General features: G+C 39.3%; 1 protein-coding gene across 2 annotated transcripts in view; it reads right to left on the reverse strand.

Annotated features, from left to right (window-relative positions):
- The window catches only part of LOC121182996 (arf-GAP with coiled-coil, ANK repeat and PH domain-containing protein 2-like), a 50932-nt gene extending 39742 nt beyond the window's left edge, over positions 1-11190 (reverse strand). For both annotated transcript variants that reach the window (XM_041039736.1, XM_041039735.1), the window contains exon 1: positions 10759-11190. In XM_041039736.1, coding sequence (XP_040895670.1) covers positions 10759-10811 — 53 coding nt within the window. In that variant the 5' untranslated portion in view covers positions 10812-11190. The remainder of the gene's footprint in view (positions 1-10758) is intronic.
- Between the last annotated feature and the right edge of the window lie 3220 nt (positions 11191-14410).

Raw genomic sequence — 14410 nt, forward strand, 5'->3', positions numbered from 1 at the left:
ATGCATTGTATAGCTAAAGAAACTTGGCTTCGATTATGCAAACGAAAATGTAAATTCCATGAACTGGCATCAACTTCACTAATTTGTTATATGTTCTGTACTTTATAATTAAAAAATACACAGTCTAAGAGAAAGGATTGCAACACTGGAACAGTGTCCCAGAGCTTAAGTATTGTAGTGTTTTGTTTTTATGAGATTTTGTTAGCAACCCAAACACAGCAGAATGAACTACAGACTTAAGAAGACAAGGAGGGCAGGAACAGGGTCAAAAGCAATTAAGAGCTTGGTTCCCTCACGCAGAGATTAACCCCCGGTCAAAAGCTAAAGAACATGTTACAAGCTCTGTTTGCCTTTGGCAGTTACAGTCCATTTCTTTGATGAATCACCCAGAATCATGACTGTCCTGCTGAAAGGCTCTAGTGTCTGACTTCAAGACGATTTGGCCTGATCTTGTATTCTTCTATATTTATACACTGGGCATTTTCTATTACAAATGCAGTGACTACAGCTGAACTGAGTACAACCGCCAATCACCGGCTCACCAACATTACCAGCAACCAGTGGGAAGGGCCAAAGCAGCGTGTCCTAGATTAGTCTTCCCTAGAAGATTAGGGTGCGATCATGAGAAAAAAACAATCATGGAGCATGCTAATTCTTCAACAAATATCATCTTATTATTTTAAGCCGATCTGTAGGTTCTTAAAACTGGGAACACATTTTAGCTGACATGTTTTATAAACTGTGAGGCTGGCCAGCTTGATTTCCACTCCACTTGGTAAAAGTTTGGACCAGAGGGAAACAATCCATGAGAAGTACTTTTCATACCGTCAAAACCACTTGCTTCTCTGTGCTTGATAAAAGCACCTGACCCAACCTGCTTCCATGTAGCTACACGGGGGCCAGCAGCAGAGCACCTGCTGTGGTTACAGCTCTCGGATGTGAATGTGTTTCAAAGAGCAAATAAAAGGCTGGGTGTTCAGGACAAGGTCAGGCACATTCAGTCGTCTTCGCCTTGAAAAATAATGGTCTCGAAAAATATGCCTTTCAGTCACTCTCAGGCCTTTTTAAGCAACCACATGAACATGACTATTTCCTTCTGATCTTGAAATTTGAGTCTGCAGCGTGAACTTGTGAAAGTGCTGACAGAGGATAAGAAAAGGAGGGGCCCTGGCAAAATGAAAATCTGGGCCATTGCCTCACAGCTCTGACCTTGGAGTGCATCCAGCTTGCCTGAGTCTAGATAATGAGCAGAAGAAGAAAGCAGAAGAGAATGAGAGAAACAGACTGTTAAAACACACACACCTCTTTTTCACAGGAAAATATGTGGTATTGCAAACATGGCACTCGTACAAGACAAAAACTGCAAATAAAAGTCAAAAAGAGGGAACGTCAGAGAAACAATGGCAGTTCTTGACCTTGCAATTTAACTGATATTGATATAACGCTGCTGAACCAACACTCTTTCCATAGCTGGTCTGTACCAAGCTGAGTAGCTGATTTTATGGATGGTTCCCGAATAGGGCCCACGGATCCTGGTAGGATTGTGACAGTATGCACAGCTCATTTGTTTGATCCATATTCCCATCTGGAGTCACAATTCTTTTAATTTATTTTGAATAATGTAAACAGATGAAAGTTGTTAGACGATAAATCACCAGGGATTTCAAAGAATAAGGATGGCAGCATTCATTATGTGAAAGCTGTTACTTATATGTTATCACATATGCGTTTTGGAAGCAGTGGCAAACAGAAAATAAAACCCTAAAGCCAGTGGACTTTGGGGCCACACTCTACCCACTGAGTTACTCAGCCACGGCAATGTCCAATAAGGAAATACAATTAAACGTGCGGTTTAATTGTATTTATAATATGTGTGCTCACTGTTTACCTTCATGTTTGATTAAAAAAATTAGCTACCACCTGAACTTGCTGGGACTCTGCAGGTCAAAAAAGGGTGCTCTTGATTCAGTATTTACAATACAAGGTCCTTCAGTCATTGCACAATGGAGCTCATATAAAAGGAAATCACATGGTTTACCTAGAGATAAACAACATTTAAATCCCTCTATCCCAAGTTCTCAAAACAAGATAATGAAGAGCGTAAGATAGAGAACAGGGGTTTGTTGTCAGTTTATAACTGGGTTGAAGAGGGGCCCAACCAAATGGTTTATGATGTATAGATCTGAGCATAAGATTTTGCACCTTAATAATCTTTGAAGACACAGTTTATTCCTGCATTGAAACAGTTTTCAGAGCAACGTGACAGTGTTGCACTGGAATGAACAGTGTAGAAAACAAGAGCAAGAGTTGAGTATTAAGTCACTGAAATTTTTTTAGAGTGAAGAAATCAAAGAGTGTGCTTATAGCCTTGAGAAAGCCTTTTCATGCCCTGTGTCAGTGAGGGCAGAGATCAACTGAACACTCCCAGACAACCGCAAACTAGAAAATAAGAGGTTTACTCAACCTCTATTTCCCAAACTTTAAGAAAACCAATTTCGTCTACTTGCAGTAAAGAAAGCAAAGAGTGAAGAGGGGGCCTCATGTTTTCCTACAACAATCAAGATACACTTCCACATTCTCCATTTAGTGATACAATGTTATCACAACATTATGGCGTCAATGGGCATGCATCTCTAAACAGGACACATAGTGGGATAACAGACTAGATGATAAGCATACAGCCTGGATGATGCAGGTAGTCTGCTCTCTGAGCGAAGGGATTCTGGTCATACATCTGATAAGTGGCTCCTGAAATCTAAAAAGAAGTAGCAGCTGCTGCCAAAGCAGACAAGCAAATGGACTTATGGGCAGAAAATGTAATCAGCAGACGATCTCATCACACTGAACTCCTGTACACTAGACCAAACAACAGTGGCTGTATACCGTTTGGGACCCCCTTTCATTCCAGGTAACAGCATCATTACTGCATTTTGTTTTAAAACATGGAATGATTCATTAAGAAATTATTTGGCAGATAAATCAGTAATGAAAATATTTGTTAGTTGGAGCCCTACTTCAGGTTGATTATCTGTACAACAGCCCAACAGAAATACTCAATTTACTATTATACAGGACTAATTAAACCAGCAAATACATTTAAGAAGATCAGTTCCAATGAATTGTTGGCACTATTGCTTAAAAATAAACAATACTGTGATTATCAGTATTAAAGAAGTAAATACTCCAGAGTTCATGTGAACAGCTCTGACTACATTTGCTGCAGCTGTTTGGTTTTGCTCATTCAGCAGCAAATAGAAATCATATCCACCTCTTTTGTTGACCTTTACAGCTAAGAGAGGACTCTCCCCCTGTGACAACACCAGGATGGTGGGAGTAAATTCCAGCACAAAAGGAAAAAAGAAAAGGAAAAGCAACATGTGATTACTAGCTTTTTCACAACATGAAACCATATAAATTAGGCAACGAAGACATCCTGGTTTGAGTGCTGTTTGGGTGTGAGGGTGAAGCTGGTCCTAAATAAAGAGACGTGTGGTATGAACCAGACTACAGCCCATGAAGAAGAAGGAAAAAAAGCCTGCCTTGTAAACCACATCAGAGAGAAAGAGGCTAATTCAGCATCACTGAGGGAATGTTTGGGTCCTAGCTCTCTTTAAGTTGACCAAGATCACGCAAAGGGACACTGATCCACTGTATATGCCAGACAGAGGTCCACAATACTGAACGTCTGGAAGGGAAGCCACCTGCTTGGATTATATTGGTCTGGTAAATTAAAAAATGTGATTCTACCACAGACTGTACTGATCTGTGCACTGTAATTATGTGTCAGTATCTCATATCACACTCCTACCATGCCTCTTCAAATTTCACTCAACTTCATTTACATTTTTATACATGTACTGTCAACGGCCACAAGCCGGGCTACGCACACTAACTGCCAAATTCATTTTTCCACTGAAATTGTCTGCTTTGAAATCTAATGACATTGGATATCTGAGCACTTGAGGAATGATAGTGTTCCCATTTTCACAAAACGCAGCGCAAGTCAGAGTCAACCTGCTAGTGTTGCCCTAACTCATTCATCCAGTTGTACATTTGATTTGATTAATGTCTTGATTTTGTCCAATAATAATAATAATAATAATAATAATAATAATAATAAATTAGTGAAAATGCCCATCACAATTTCTCAGCACCCAAGATGGCATCTTGAAAATACTTTTTTATGGTAAACCAACAGTCAAAAACAAAATATTCAGTTCACAATGCAATGGAACAGCAAGCAGCAAAATCTGACATGCTTGAATTTGAATGTTTGGCCTTTTTGCTTGATAATTAACTTAAAAGATTAACTGATCCAAAATGTTTGTGACTGAGTCCACAGAGGAACAAAAGGTTTTATAGGCACTGTATGGTCTATTTGCATGTGAGTTCAGTATACATTTCGTTTTGTTTTTTTGGCCTGATGGGCAGAAATTTCACCAACACTTGCAGCGTTGCCAGGGTATCCACTAAAATCTCACTTGTGTTATTGCAGTTACTTTGAGTAAACATCCACATAAAATTGTGTTATTTTCGTAGCGGGTGACTAAAATACTTACACTGCTAACAAACACCCATCATTTACAACAGAAACGGAGACAGCTCTGGATTTTTCCTGCACTCACCCCCCACTGTTAGTCACAGTGGGGACCATAGAGTAGTATCTTCTATAAAAACTGAGACACCTAATTCTTTTGGAGTGATTCACTGACCATAATCCAAAACAAAGAATAGGACCTCTCTGGTTCTGTGTGGCTGCTGGCAGGAGTCCAGCGGGCTGTGTGTACTCCGCATGCGGGAGTGAAGTAGTTGAGCAAGTTTGTCATTCATGAACCCAACACAATACAGTCTTCTGTAGTGTCTGTGACAGACCTCAGCACTTCAAAGACATGAGCTCATACTCAAAGACCACCTGCTCTTCACATACTTTCACGTTCCTCTTCCTTGGAAAATGTTTTCTAATGCAGATGTTCCGCACTTTGGGGACTGGCTTGTTTCCCTGGAAATGTGTTTCCATTGTGAAATATCTGGACTGCTATCTACTAGGAATGAAATTTAGGGCTAATATGAATTTTTCAGGCAAAAACTCCTGTCATGACCTAGCTCCAGCTCCTTAATAGTGTTGTTTTCCTTTGTTGTAAACTGAATATCTTTGGCTTATGGACTAGTTGTTTAGAAAAGCACTCAATACAAGGACGTCACTTTGGGCTTTAGGAAATTTTAATGAGCATTTTTCACAACCTTGTGTCATTTTAGAGACAAAACTTTAGCTTTATCAACTCGTCAAGGAAATAACTGGCAGATCAATCAGCGATGAAAATAATCGATGCAGCCCTAAAGTCATTGCTTTTGCACCAGTCCCAAACTGAGTCATTTAATGTGCAGTATCTGCCAGAACAGAGTCCAATCCCATATTTATATTTGACTCCATAATATAGCTTCATACTCCAAACTCAGCCCAAAGCAGGCTTACTTCAAAATGACTATAACTAATCCAATTTAGATATGTCTGACAGCTGAATGGCTCTGTCTTACAACTTCCCTTTGATGTTTTCTAATTATATTTTGTCAAGTGTTCAGCTGTGTTTTGTCATTTCTTCTATCCACCAGTGCTTTCACTGTCAATAATGTTTTAATATTTAGGAAGAAGACGGTGCTTTCTTTGATGTTTTTAATTTAGAGTCTAACGCCTGCCGTGAAAGTTGAACATTAGGAATAAAAAAAGATTCACTCCACGACACTAAAACGACATTGGTGGTCATGACAAACCCTTAAAACACCTTGAATCTGTTACACTGTAGATGGAAATGTGAAGAATGGGGTGAGCTACACAGCTGTGACGTAGATCCTGTAATTGTTAGAGAGCCGAGCATTGCTGATGGGTGGTGGGGGGACCCCTGCTGTGGTAAAACCCACCATTAGATGCACAAGTGTCAACAACATCAACAAGGTGAGGTCATTATTTTAAAGATAAGCACTGACACAGGCTTTGGGAAATTCTGGTGTTGTAATGAATGAACATTTGCTTTTAGTGAATATCCTCTACCTTCTTACGTCATTCATAAGCTGCAGGAAGGAAGTTCAAACAGAAGAGGAGGTGGGAGTCACAACTACAGTGCTTTCAGAAGCTGCAGTAAAAACTTAGGAGTGATTGTGATTGACAGGCTAATATGTTAAATTTATTCTCCATGAGAGAAAACTTAACACCTTATTAACAATGTTAAACAGGAGTTTGAGTACAGTTTGAGTTTACTTTGAGTAAATACTTTGACTGCAAATGACAATCATTTTCATTACTGATTAATCTACCAAATATTTCCTCAATTTACTGATTGTTTCACTATACGTTTCAGAAACAGGTGAAAAAAGCTCACAGTTTCCAGGGGTTCAGGACATCTTCAAGTATCATGTTTTGTCCGGCCAATAGTTTAAAACTGAGAGATAATCAGTTTATAATCATATTAAACAGACAAACAGAGAAAACTTCTCATATTTGAGAAGCTTATTTTATTTTATTTTATTTTATTTTCAGCGTTGCCCTTCATGTACTGAAATACAGCTGTGTCCTGCAGTATTACAAATAAAAATGTGTTGGTCCTCACATTTCATTAGCGGTTAATTTCCTTTATTAATAACTATCAAAAGGAAATGGACTACAGCTCAATTACATCAACCTGCAACAGCCCCAGCACGCTAACAAGCATGCAGGGGCACTCCCATGGGAAACTAATCAGGGTGTATTGCAGTATGAGCTCTCCTCATCAGGCCCTGAGTTCTGTGTTAACAGGGAGTGTCAGTGATCTGCTGGCTCTACAGCTGCTGCCAATGACTCTGGGGAAACTGCAGCCGGAGCTGTTCGACCAATGACTTCATATCATGGCGCTCAGCCAAGTTCACAATCAGTGAAACCAATCAGGGTCAAGCAATAACGATATCACGATTAAGATGAGAATTACAACAGAAATGTTACTGCTCATTACAGAAATTGGCTCACTTCTGGGCAGCTCCTTTCTACTAGGCATAGTCACTTTTGTGAATTTTTATTTTCACATCTCTTGATGTTAGGCTTTCATGAATGCTCTATTTAGAACCGGATATCCTAACAGCTCAGCTCCACAGATGTTAAAACTTTTGCTCAACTAAACAGAAAACTGGCCAAACAAACCATCATTATTATTATTCTTAAACTACCAGTACAAGCATCACATTTCTAATCTAGCATGGAAAATATACTTCAGATATTTGCCTCCTTTGGGACCTTGCAAGACAGAAAGGCATATTAAATATGCAACAACATTTGTTGTTATATACATGTGGGGAGGAAAAAGCCACAGTCCTCAGAAGGGAATTTTCAACTCTCATAGTTGAAGAAGAGCCAGGAAAACTCTCGAGGCTGAGTCTAATGTCTACTCTCAAGTGGAAAACTAGGCTACTAGGGTTTACTGCCAAAAATACATAATTTTTGCACTAGTGCATCTCTCCTCCGGGCTGAAAGCATGGTTTATGACCAGAGACAGCTTTCCCAACTAAAATGAGGATGAGAGCAAAAAAAAAAAAAAAAAAATGTGGTGTGTGCCAAATTACCACTTGAAAACAACCCTCTCCACATTTGGGGGCTCCATATTCTCTGGCACTAAGTTGAAAGCAAACACCAAAATGGAAACAGATGTTGAGCGAGTGAGAGCTGCTCCACGCTGGTGTATATTCCATGTTTTCATCCATTCTCTCTTTCTCTCCCGCTCTGTCCTCCTCTCTGGCTAAACATAACGAGTGGGGGTTGGAAAAATGACAGTCAAACGATGGTGGTCGAAGTGGAAAACTGTGCTGCGAAAATCTCAGAGCAGTCCCAACCCATCAGGATGAACCCAAAGTAGACCTACAAATCAGGAAACGCTGACAGATGACTCTCCCAAAGGGCAAAGCTCAATAAAAATAAGGACAGAGATGGGGCTATGTGCTTAGCTGTGACACCTTGCCACAGAGAATCATGGGAATTCCAATCAGACTAAAGAAAGTAAACAGAGATTGGAGAGCGTTCATAATGTTGATATTTAGACAGTACAGAGGTCTAAAGTTTGTCAACCCAAGTACAGAACAAAACACTGACAAAAATAACATACACCAGTACAGTGACTGCTTCTGCAAATGCCAGAGATGAAAGGTGAGATATGTATAATTTTGTTCTACAACCTGTGATACAGGTTTATAAATAACTATTCTGTAATAGGTGCATGCTCTTGTTTTGAATTTGCCCAAGTCTGAATCAAATTACATGTTTCTCTCACATGCAACTTGATATGTAGGTCAGACAGACTACATAGCGCAAGAATAGCTTGTTAACAAAATCATCTCCCTCCAGGGACATGGCTTATTAGGAAACTGTAGTTATAAATACAGCATCTTTGATTCATACTGTGTATTTCTGCTAAAGAGTAGTAAAGGTTTAGACCTGCTGAGGTGAGAAGTTTGAACTGAAAGTGTATCCCGACACTTAAATGACCAACTTTAAGGACTGAAAGTCATTGGTTAAAGGTTTCAGTTTCCAAGCTTAGTTTGATGAACAGTAACATCACTGACACAGACAACTTTCTGCAGTGACTCAGCGCTTTGCATTATCCACAATCAATCAAAAGCCAGTGTATGTGTGATGATGGTGGTGATGGAAAAGAAGACAGAAAGAAACTTCAGAGTCTAGGTAGCACATTGCAACTAGATCTGAAAAAATTAGTCAATTTATTGATTACCTGATAAACAAAAAAAAAATAACCTGACACAGTTTTGATAATCTATTAATAATTTTTGTCATTTATTTCAAGCAAACACAGCAATAAAATGTCAAATATTCTCTAGTACCCAAATGGCAGGGTTTGCTTTTCTTTCTAAACTGAATATCTATGGGTTTTGGATAGCTGGTTAAGCTAAAGAAGACATTTGAAGACATTACCTTGATCATTTTGAGTGTTCCTGTCATTATACCCAGTGATAAATAAGATAATAAAAACAATCAGCAGACCTAGTTGCAACAGCAACAAGTAGACAACGCCCTTTTATGAAACACTTGTTAATAATAGTCCAACAAGATTGTTCAGCTAAATGTAATTAATATAACGGCTGAGACCCTCATACCCAGGCCATCCTGGAAGCACACAAGGGTGTTTATCACCTGAGTGTGATGAACTGGCCAACTTCAAGTAACACAGCTGACTGGAAAGTCTTCCTTTATTCAAACCCCTGAATGTTAACGGAAATGCTCTGATAAAAAAAAAAAAGCTCCATTCTTCAGCAAACAACTTTCTAACATCTGTTCTTCGTTTTTGTGAGAGAGGATGTTGCAGCAGAGGGAGCAGAGACCAAGAGAGGAAGGAGGGAGGCGCTTTCTCAAATCTCTGGAAAAACGCAAATTGAGTGAGGAGGAAGTTGAAAGCAAACACCCCATTTTACACAACTTCTAGGGTTTGAAGAAGTGTAAGAAAAAAAAGAGGTTGTGAGCGATGATGTCAGAAGTGATCTGGCTGCAAGGAATAAATCACATGAACGCCTACCACCTGACAAAACTGCTGAAGAGCAAATCTACACTTTGGAGAGGATCCAGCCATTACTCAGAGGTCTTAAATACTGACTAAATCCTACTAATGAAAAGGTGAAAATACATAGTGAGTTTTAGGATGTACTAGTACTAGTGTTGAGTTGAGTTATCAAATGGTTGACAGAAAAATAACCCGCAACTTTTCTCATAATCGATTAATTGTGTAAGCTATTTTTGAAGCAAAAACAATGCCAAATATTCTTAGAGTCCAGCCCCTAAAATGAGAGGATTTCCTGCTTTTCTTTGCCATATATTATTGTAAACTGAGTATTTTCAGGTCTTTGGACTTTCGAGCAAATAAATCACAAAGATGTCATGAACCATTTTTAACAATTAATCAAAACACTAATTAGCAGATTAATCAATAGTGAAAATAACCGTTAGCTGCAACCTTCCTGAACAATACAAACAATTTGAGGAGGCAAAGTTGTGCTTTGGGAAATTATGATGGCCATTATTCACCATTATATAGCCCAAAGGACTGATTGATTGATTGATTAAGAACATAACTGACAGATTAATAGAGATGAAAATAATTGTCTGGATCTGTAATCTGCAGTCCTGTAAGGTTCTCCCCTCATCTGAATGAATACTGGTAGGTCGCCTTGCAAATTTTTAGGTGAACTAGCTCCTTTGGGTGGTGGGGAAGGAGTAAGTTCCCTGTCCTATCAGTATAAATACCATCAAGACCGTCTATAATTACAGTTATATAGTCAAGCATAATGTAGGTTGGTGTATGCAATACAATAAAAATTAAAGCTAAAGTGTTTGAATCAGGGCGTATATTGTCCCAAGTGTGTATGCCTGAAATGTTAAACAATGGCCAGTGAGGGCTGCTGGCACAGCCCGTAACTTCCCGCATTCATATTTAATATATTTCCATGTTTACATAATTTATACACAGAAAACAGGCACTGGAACGGCTTGATCCTGCACTTATGTGCTCACCACACTGGTCAGTGACTATGTGTGTTTGGTTTCCGAGCCCCCATCGGGCAGCCTCCCCGGCTGGCCCCAGCTTTCTGACAGACAAAAATAGAAAAGTAGCAGGCAGCAAACAGCTAGCTAGTTACTGCTGATTAGCTTAAAGCAGCTAGCCGCATACTTTTACCCCCCTTTGATAAATGAATAACCACTGAGGAGGGGACAAAAGCCCGGCTGTCAGGACTCACCTGAACCGTGGGGAGTCCTTCAAACACTCCTCGAAATCCACAGTTATCTTCATTTTGGCGCAGTGAGTGACCCCCGCAGACTTGCTCTCTCTCTCTCTCCCTCTCTTTGATTAAAGACAATAATCCAGGCTGAGTCTTTCCGGCTAATTAGCTTGTTTGCTACCGTTACTGTGTCTCGGTCCGACCAGCTGGCTTCACTCTTGTCACGGCTCTGCTAGCCAGCTAGCCTCAAGAGGCCAGCAGCTACGAGGAAAAAGTCGCGGCGGCGCAACCATAAACGACCGTGCGCTGGATGTGTGAGAGCCAAAAAACGCACCAAACAAACTATTTCAGACGCAGCGGTCAGCGGTGAAAACAAGAGAGTGTCGTCCGGTAGCTGCTTAGGTCATAGCAGCCAGTGGGAGAGGAGCTTTTTCTTCACCGCACGTACTACAGATGCAGAGATCGTCTATGCCGGGAGGAGGGATCACCAGTCAGCGCGCATGTGCGCACCGAGTGTTAACGGGAATGATGTGTCATCTGCAAAACCAACACCCCCCAAAAAGAGTACGTACTTCTGACAGGGCTCACGATTTATTGGTCGTATATATCCTTCTTTTATATTACTATAGAAACATGTACTGTTTTGATTCACTGATCAGGATAGGAATTATTGCTTTTATTTTTATTTGATTGATTTATTTGATTGTTTTGTTGTTTTGTTTTTATGCAATAATTTTTCTTTGACTAGTCACTTGGTGTATTCATGTAAATCAGTTCTACACTTGCAGTTTACTTGCAATACATGTTTTAATAAAAGACTTTGAGGAAAGAAACTTTCTGATAAGGCATAATTTAAGAAGGTTTTATATGCTGTAATTAATGGCTTTATTAATGGTTATCAATAATAATAGTAACAATAACCATTTAATTATTACTAATGCTTTACAGATCAGTTACAAGCCATGAACAACAACAACTTTTGGGTCGCCAGGTTATGGAAAATCCTACTGTAGCATTACACCTTGTTGGCACTTAAAATCATTAGGTAGACAGCAAAAGTTAGAAGGTCACCTATAAATGTTCATAAATTAGTAACAAAGGGTTCTATGGTAAATATTAAGTCCATAGTTATAAATGTCAATACACTCTTTATAAATTGATTTTGGTCCAGATGTCCTGCTGCACTTTTCCATAAGGTGAGTGGAAAGGAGACGTCTCTGTTAATTAACTGAAGAACAAAAACAACATAAGTGTCATCTTGGAGGAGGATTTTCCACAACCACGTAACCCAAAAGTTGCTGTTTTTGATCTATAAAGTATTAGATTAGATTAGTAGATGGTTTTATAACCAGAAATGGAGGTATTGATTACATTTTATAAACTCTTTATAAATAGTGCCTTATCAGAAGCTGGTATCAAAAATAAGAACAGAAATGTCAGGTAACCTGGATGTGGCCAAGAACCATCAAGTCAAAAAATCTGTGAGCACATAAGACAAGATTTCTGATATCATGACTAAGAAAGCATCAAAGCTCATTCTTCAGTCTTTAACTCTTCAACTTTCAACCCTCATTTCAAACACTATCTATCTGCTAATGAAGACAGTGTGTTACAGTTACAAAAAGCTAGCAACTGTGGAGCTTGAGTTGGGATCGTTTTGTCAGATCACAGCATGACAGTACACTGATAGTGATTCGGGCCTTGGTTTTACTTGGTGTCAGATAAATCGACCACGAAAAGTAGGTAAGAGTGATCCCTCTGTGTTTGTCTGCGCTATCTTTGACTCAGTTGACAGGAGCTTCCTGATCCATAGGAATTAACGTCGACAGTGCCGAGACTGACGCCCTATTTCTTACTTCACCGTGTTTACCACTGTGGCTTTCAACAAACGATCACTCCTCAAGTGCAAATTCTACAAGTACTAAAGCGTTAACAGGACGAATGACATTTGTTATTTTATCCAATAGAGAAAGAAATCCCTCGATAACTTGCGTTTAACGGTGAGTTGTGGTTGAATGAAACACCAGATGATGCGTTCACGCTCAGCTGTAAACTCACACCACACCAAAACATGCAGGATAATCCTCGCACGAACACGCTCCTCTGCTTTATCCTATTAGAATTACCAGAAATCCAGCATTGGTGGGAAAGACAGATGTGCTGTGCACCAGCTCCATCTGATGGTCAGAGCGAGAAACCGTCGCACAAAATCACTTTAAATGCCGCAGAACTGAAAGCATTGGAAAAGTGTGTGTATCGAAAACAGCCCGTAACTAAATATTTCCTGTGCAATGTCCAAACCAGGGATGGGAAAAGTATACAGATGCTTGACTTAAAGGCTTAATTCACGCTTTTTTCAAGTCTGTCGAAAAAAAAAAAAATTCAGTCGCCCACATGAACATTGCACATTGCTGTAATAATTTATTCTTTTCATACTCAGAGAGACCCTTCTAATGTGCTTTAAATGGAAGTTATGAGTGACAAATCTAAAACCAACCTTCTTGGCAAAAATGAATTGAAAGTATAATTCAATTTAATGTTGGGCTTCAGCCATCTGAATTAGGGAAACACAAAGAGGGAATTTTATACTGAAAGACTGTAAATCTGATTTTATTAACTAGACTGCTTGTATGACTACTGAAGCCTTGTATTAGTTTCCTGCAATGAAAGATTTTTGTGTAAGCAAAGGCACTTTTCCCATCACGGCTAAGTTATTTTAGGATTAGTTGGACAATAGTGATTGACTCATTTATAGATTAAAAATATGGATTTATTGTGTGCTGCTTGGCACGTGATCGCAAAGTGATCTCACTGGTCACTTAGCTTGTCATTTACATCAGTGAATCTAATTATGACAAGAGAAAAAAGGAGGGGGAAAAAACTAAGCCTGAAAAAAGAAAATGTTTGCTGTGTTTTCTGGAGGCTTCAATCAGGCAGTGTCAGAGATGGCTGCACATTTGTCGTGATATTCTGCATCATCCAGCTTTTTAGGTATCTGACACTTCAGATCATAAGCCATAATTGTAAGTCATAAGAGACACTAGTTCCTAACAACATCTGTTTAATGATAGGAGACAGAACAAAAACCGAATACACAGTCTGATGATTAAGAACATGCAAACTGCAAACACAAAAAACCCCCCATGGATTTAAGATCCACATCACTTTGAGACAGACACACAGTGCAGAGTCAAGGAACTGCTTAACAGTCTATCATCCTTAGAAAACAAATCAAACAGGGCAGAAGTGGTGGAAAAAACAAACAGTGAAACATGACATGAGGCAATAAAACTGGACAGAACAAAGTAACATGGAGCATAGCCTGTTCATTTTACACACGTACATAAATACATAAGAGGCACATTTGACAGGTAATAACCACCTACGGGGTGATCATGTCAGTCATACTTTGGACGATCTTGTCCTTTTGTCTTAAGTGAGAGGATAAACCAATCATCTCAGCTTCTCTGCAGTTGTCTGTTCTATCAGTTTACAAATTCAGTGACCAAAATAGAAGACAACAATGCTGTCAAAATCTGCATTTCCACACATACTCCTGTTTCTCTGCAACAATCGTGTGGTAATTAACTGTGTGGATGTTTTGTCAGCTCGCTACACTGAGTTCATGTTGGTTGGTGGAAATGGTTAAGAGGAATTTCTTTCATCTCTA

Source organism: Toxotes jaculatrix, chromosome 6 (assembly GCF_017976425.1).
Source record: "Toxotes jaculatrix isolate fToxJac2 chromosome 6, fToxJac2.pri, whole genome shotgun sequence".
Lineage (NCBI taxonomy): Eukaryota > Metazoa > Chordata > Actinopteri > Toxotidae > Toxotes > Toxotes jaculatrix.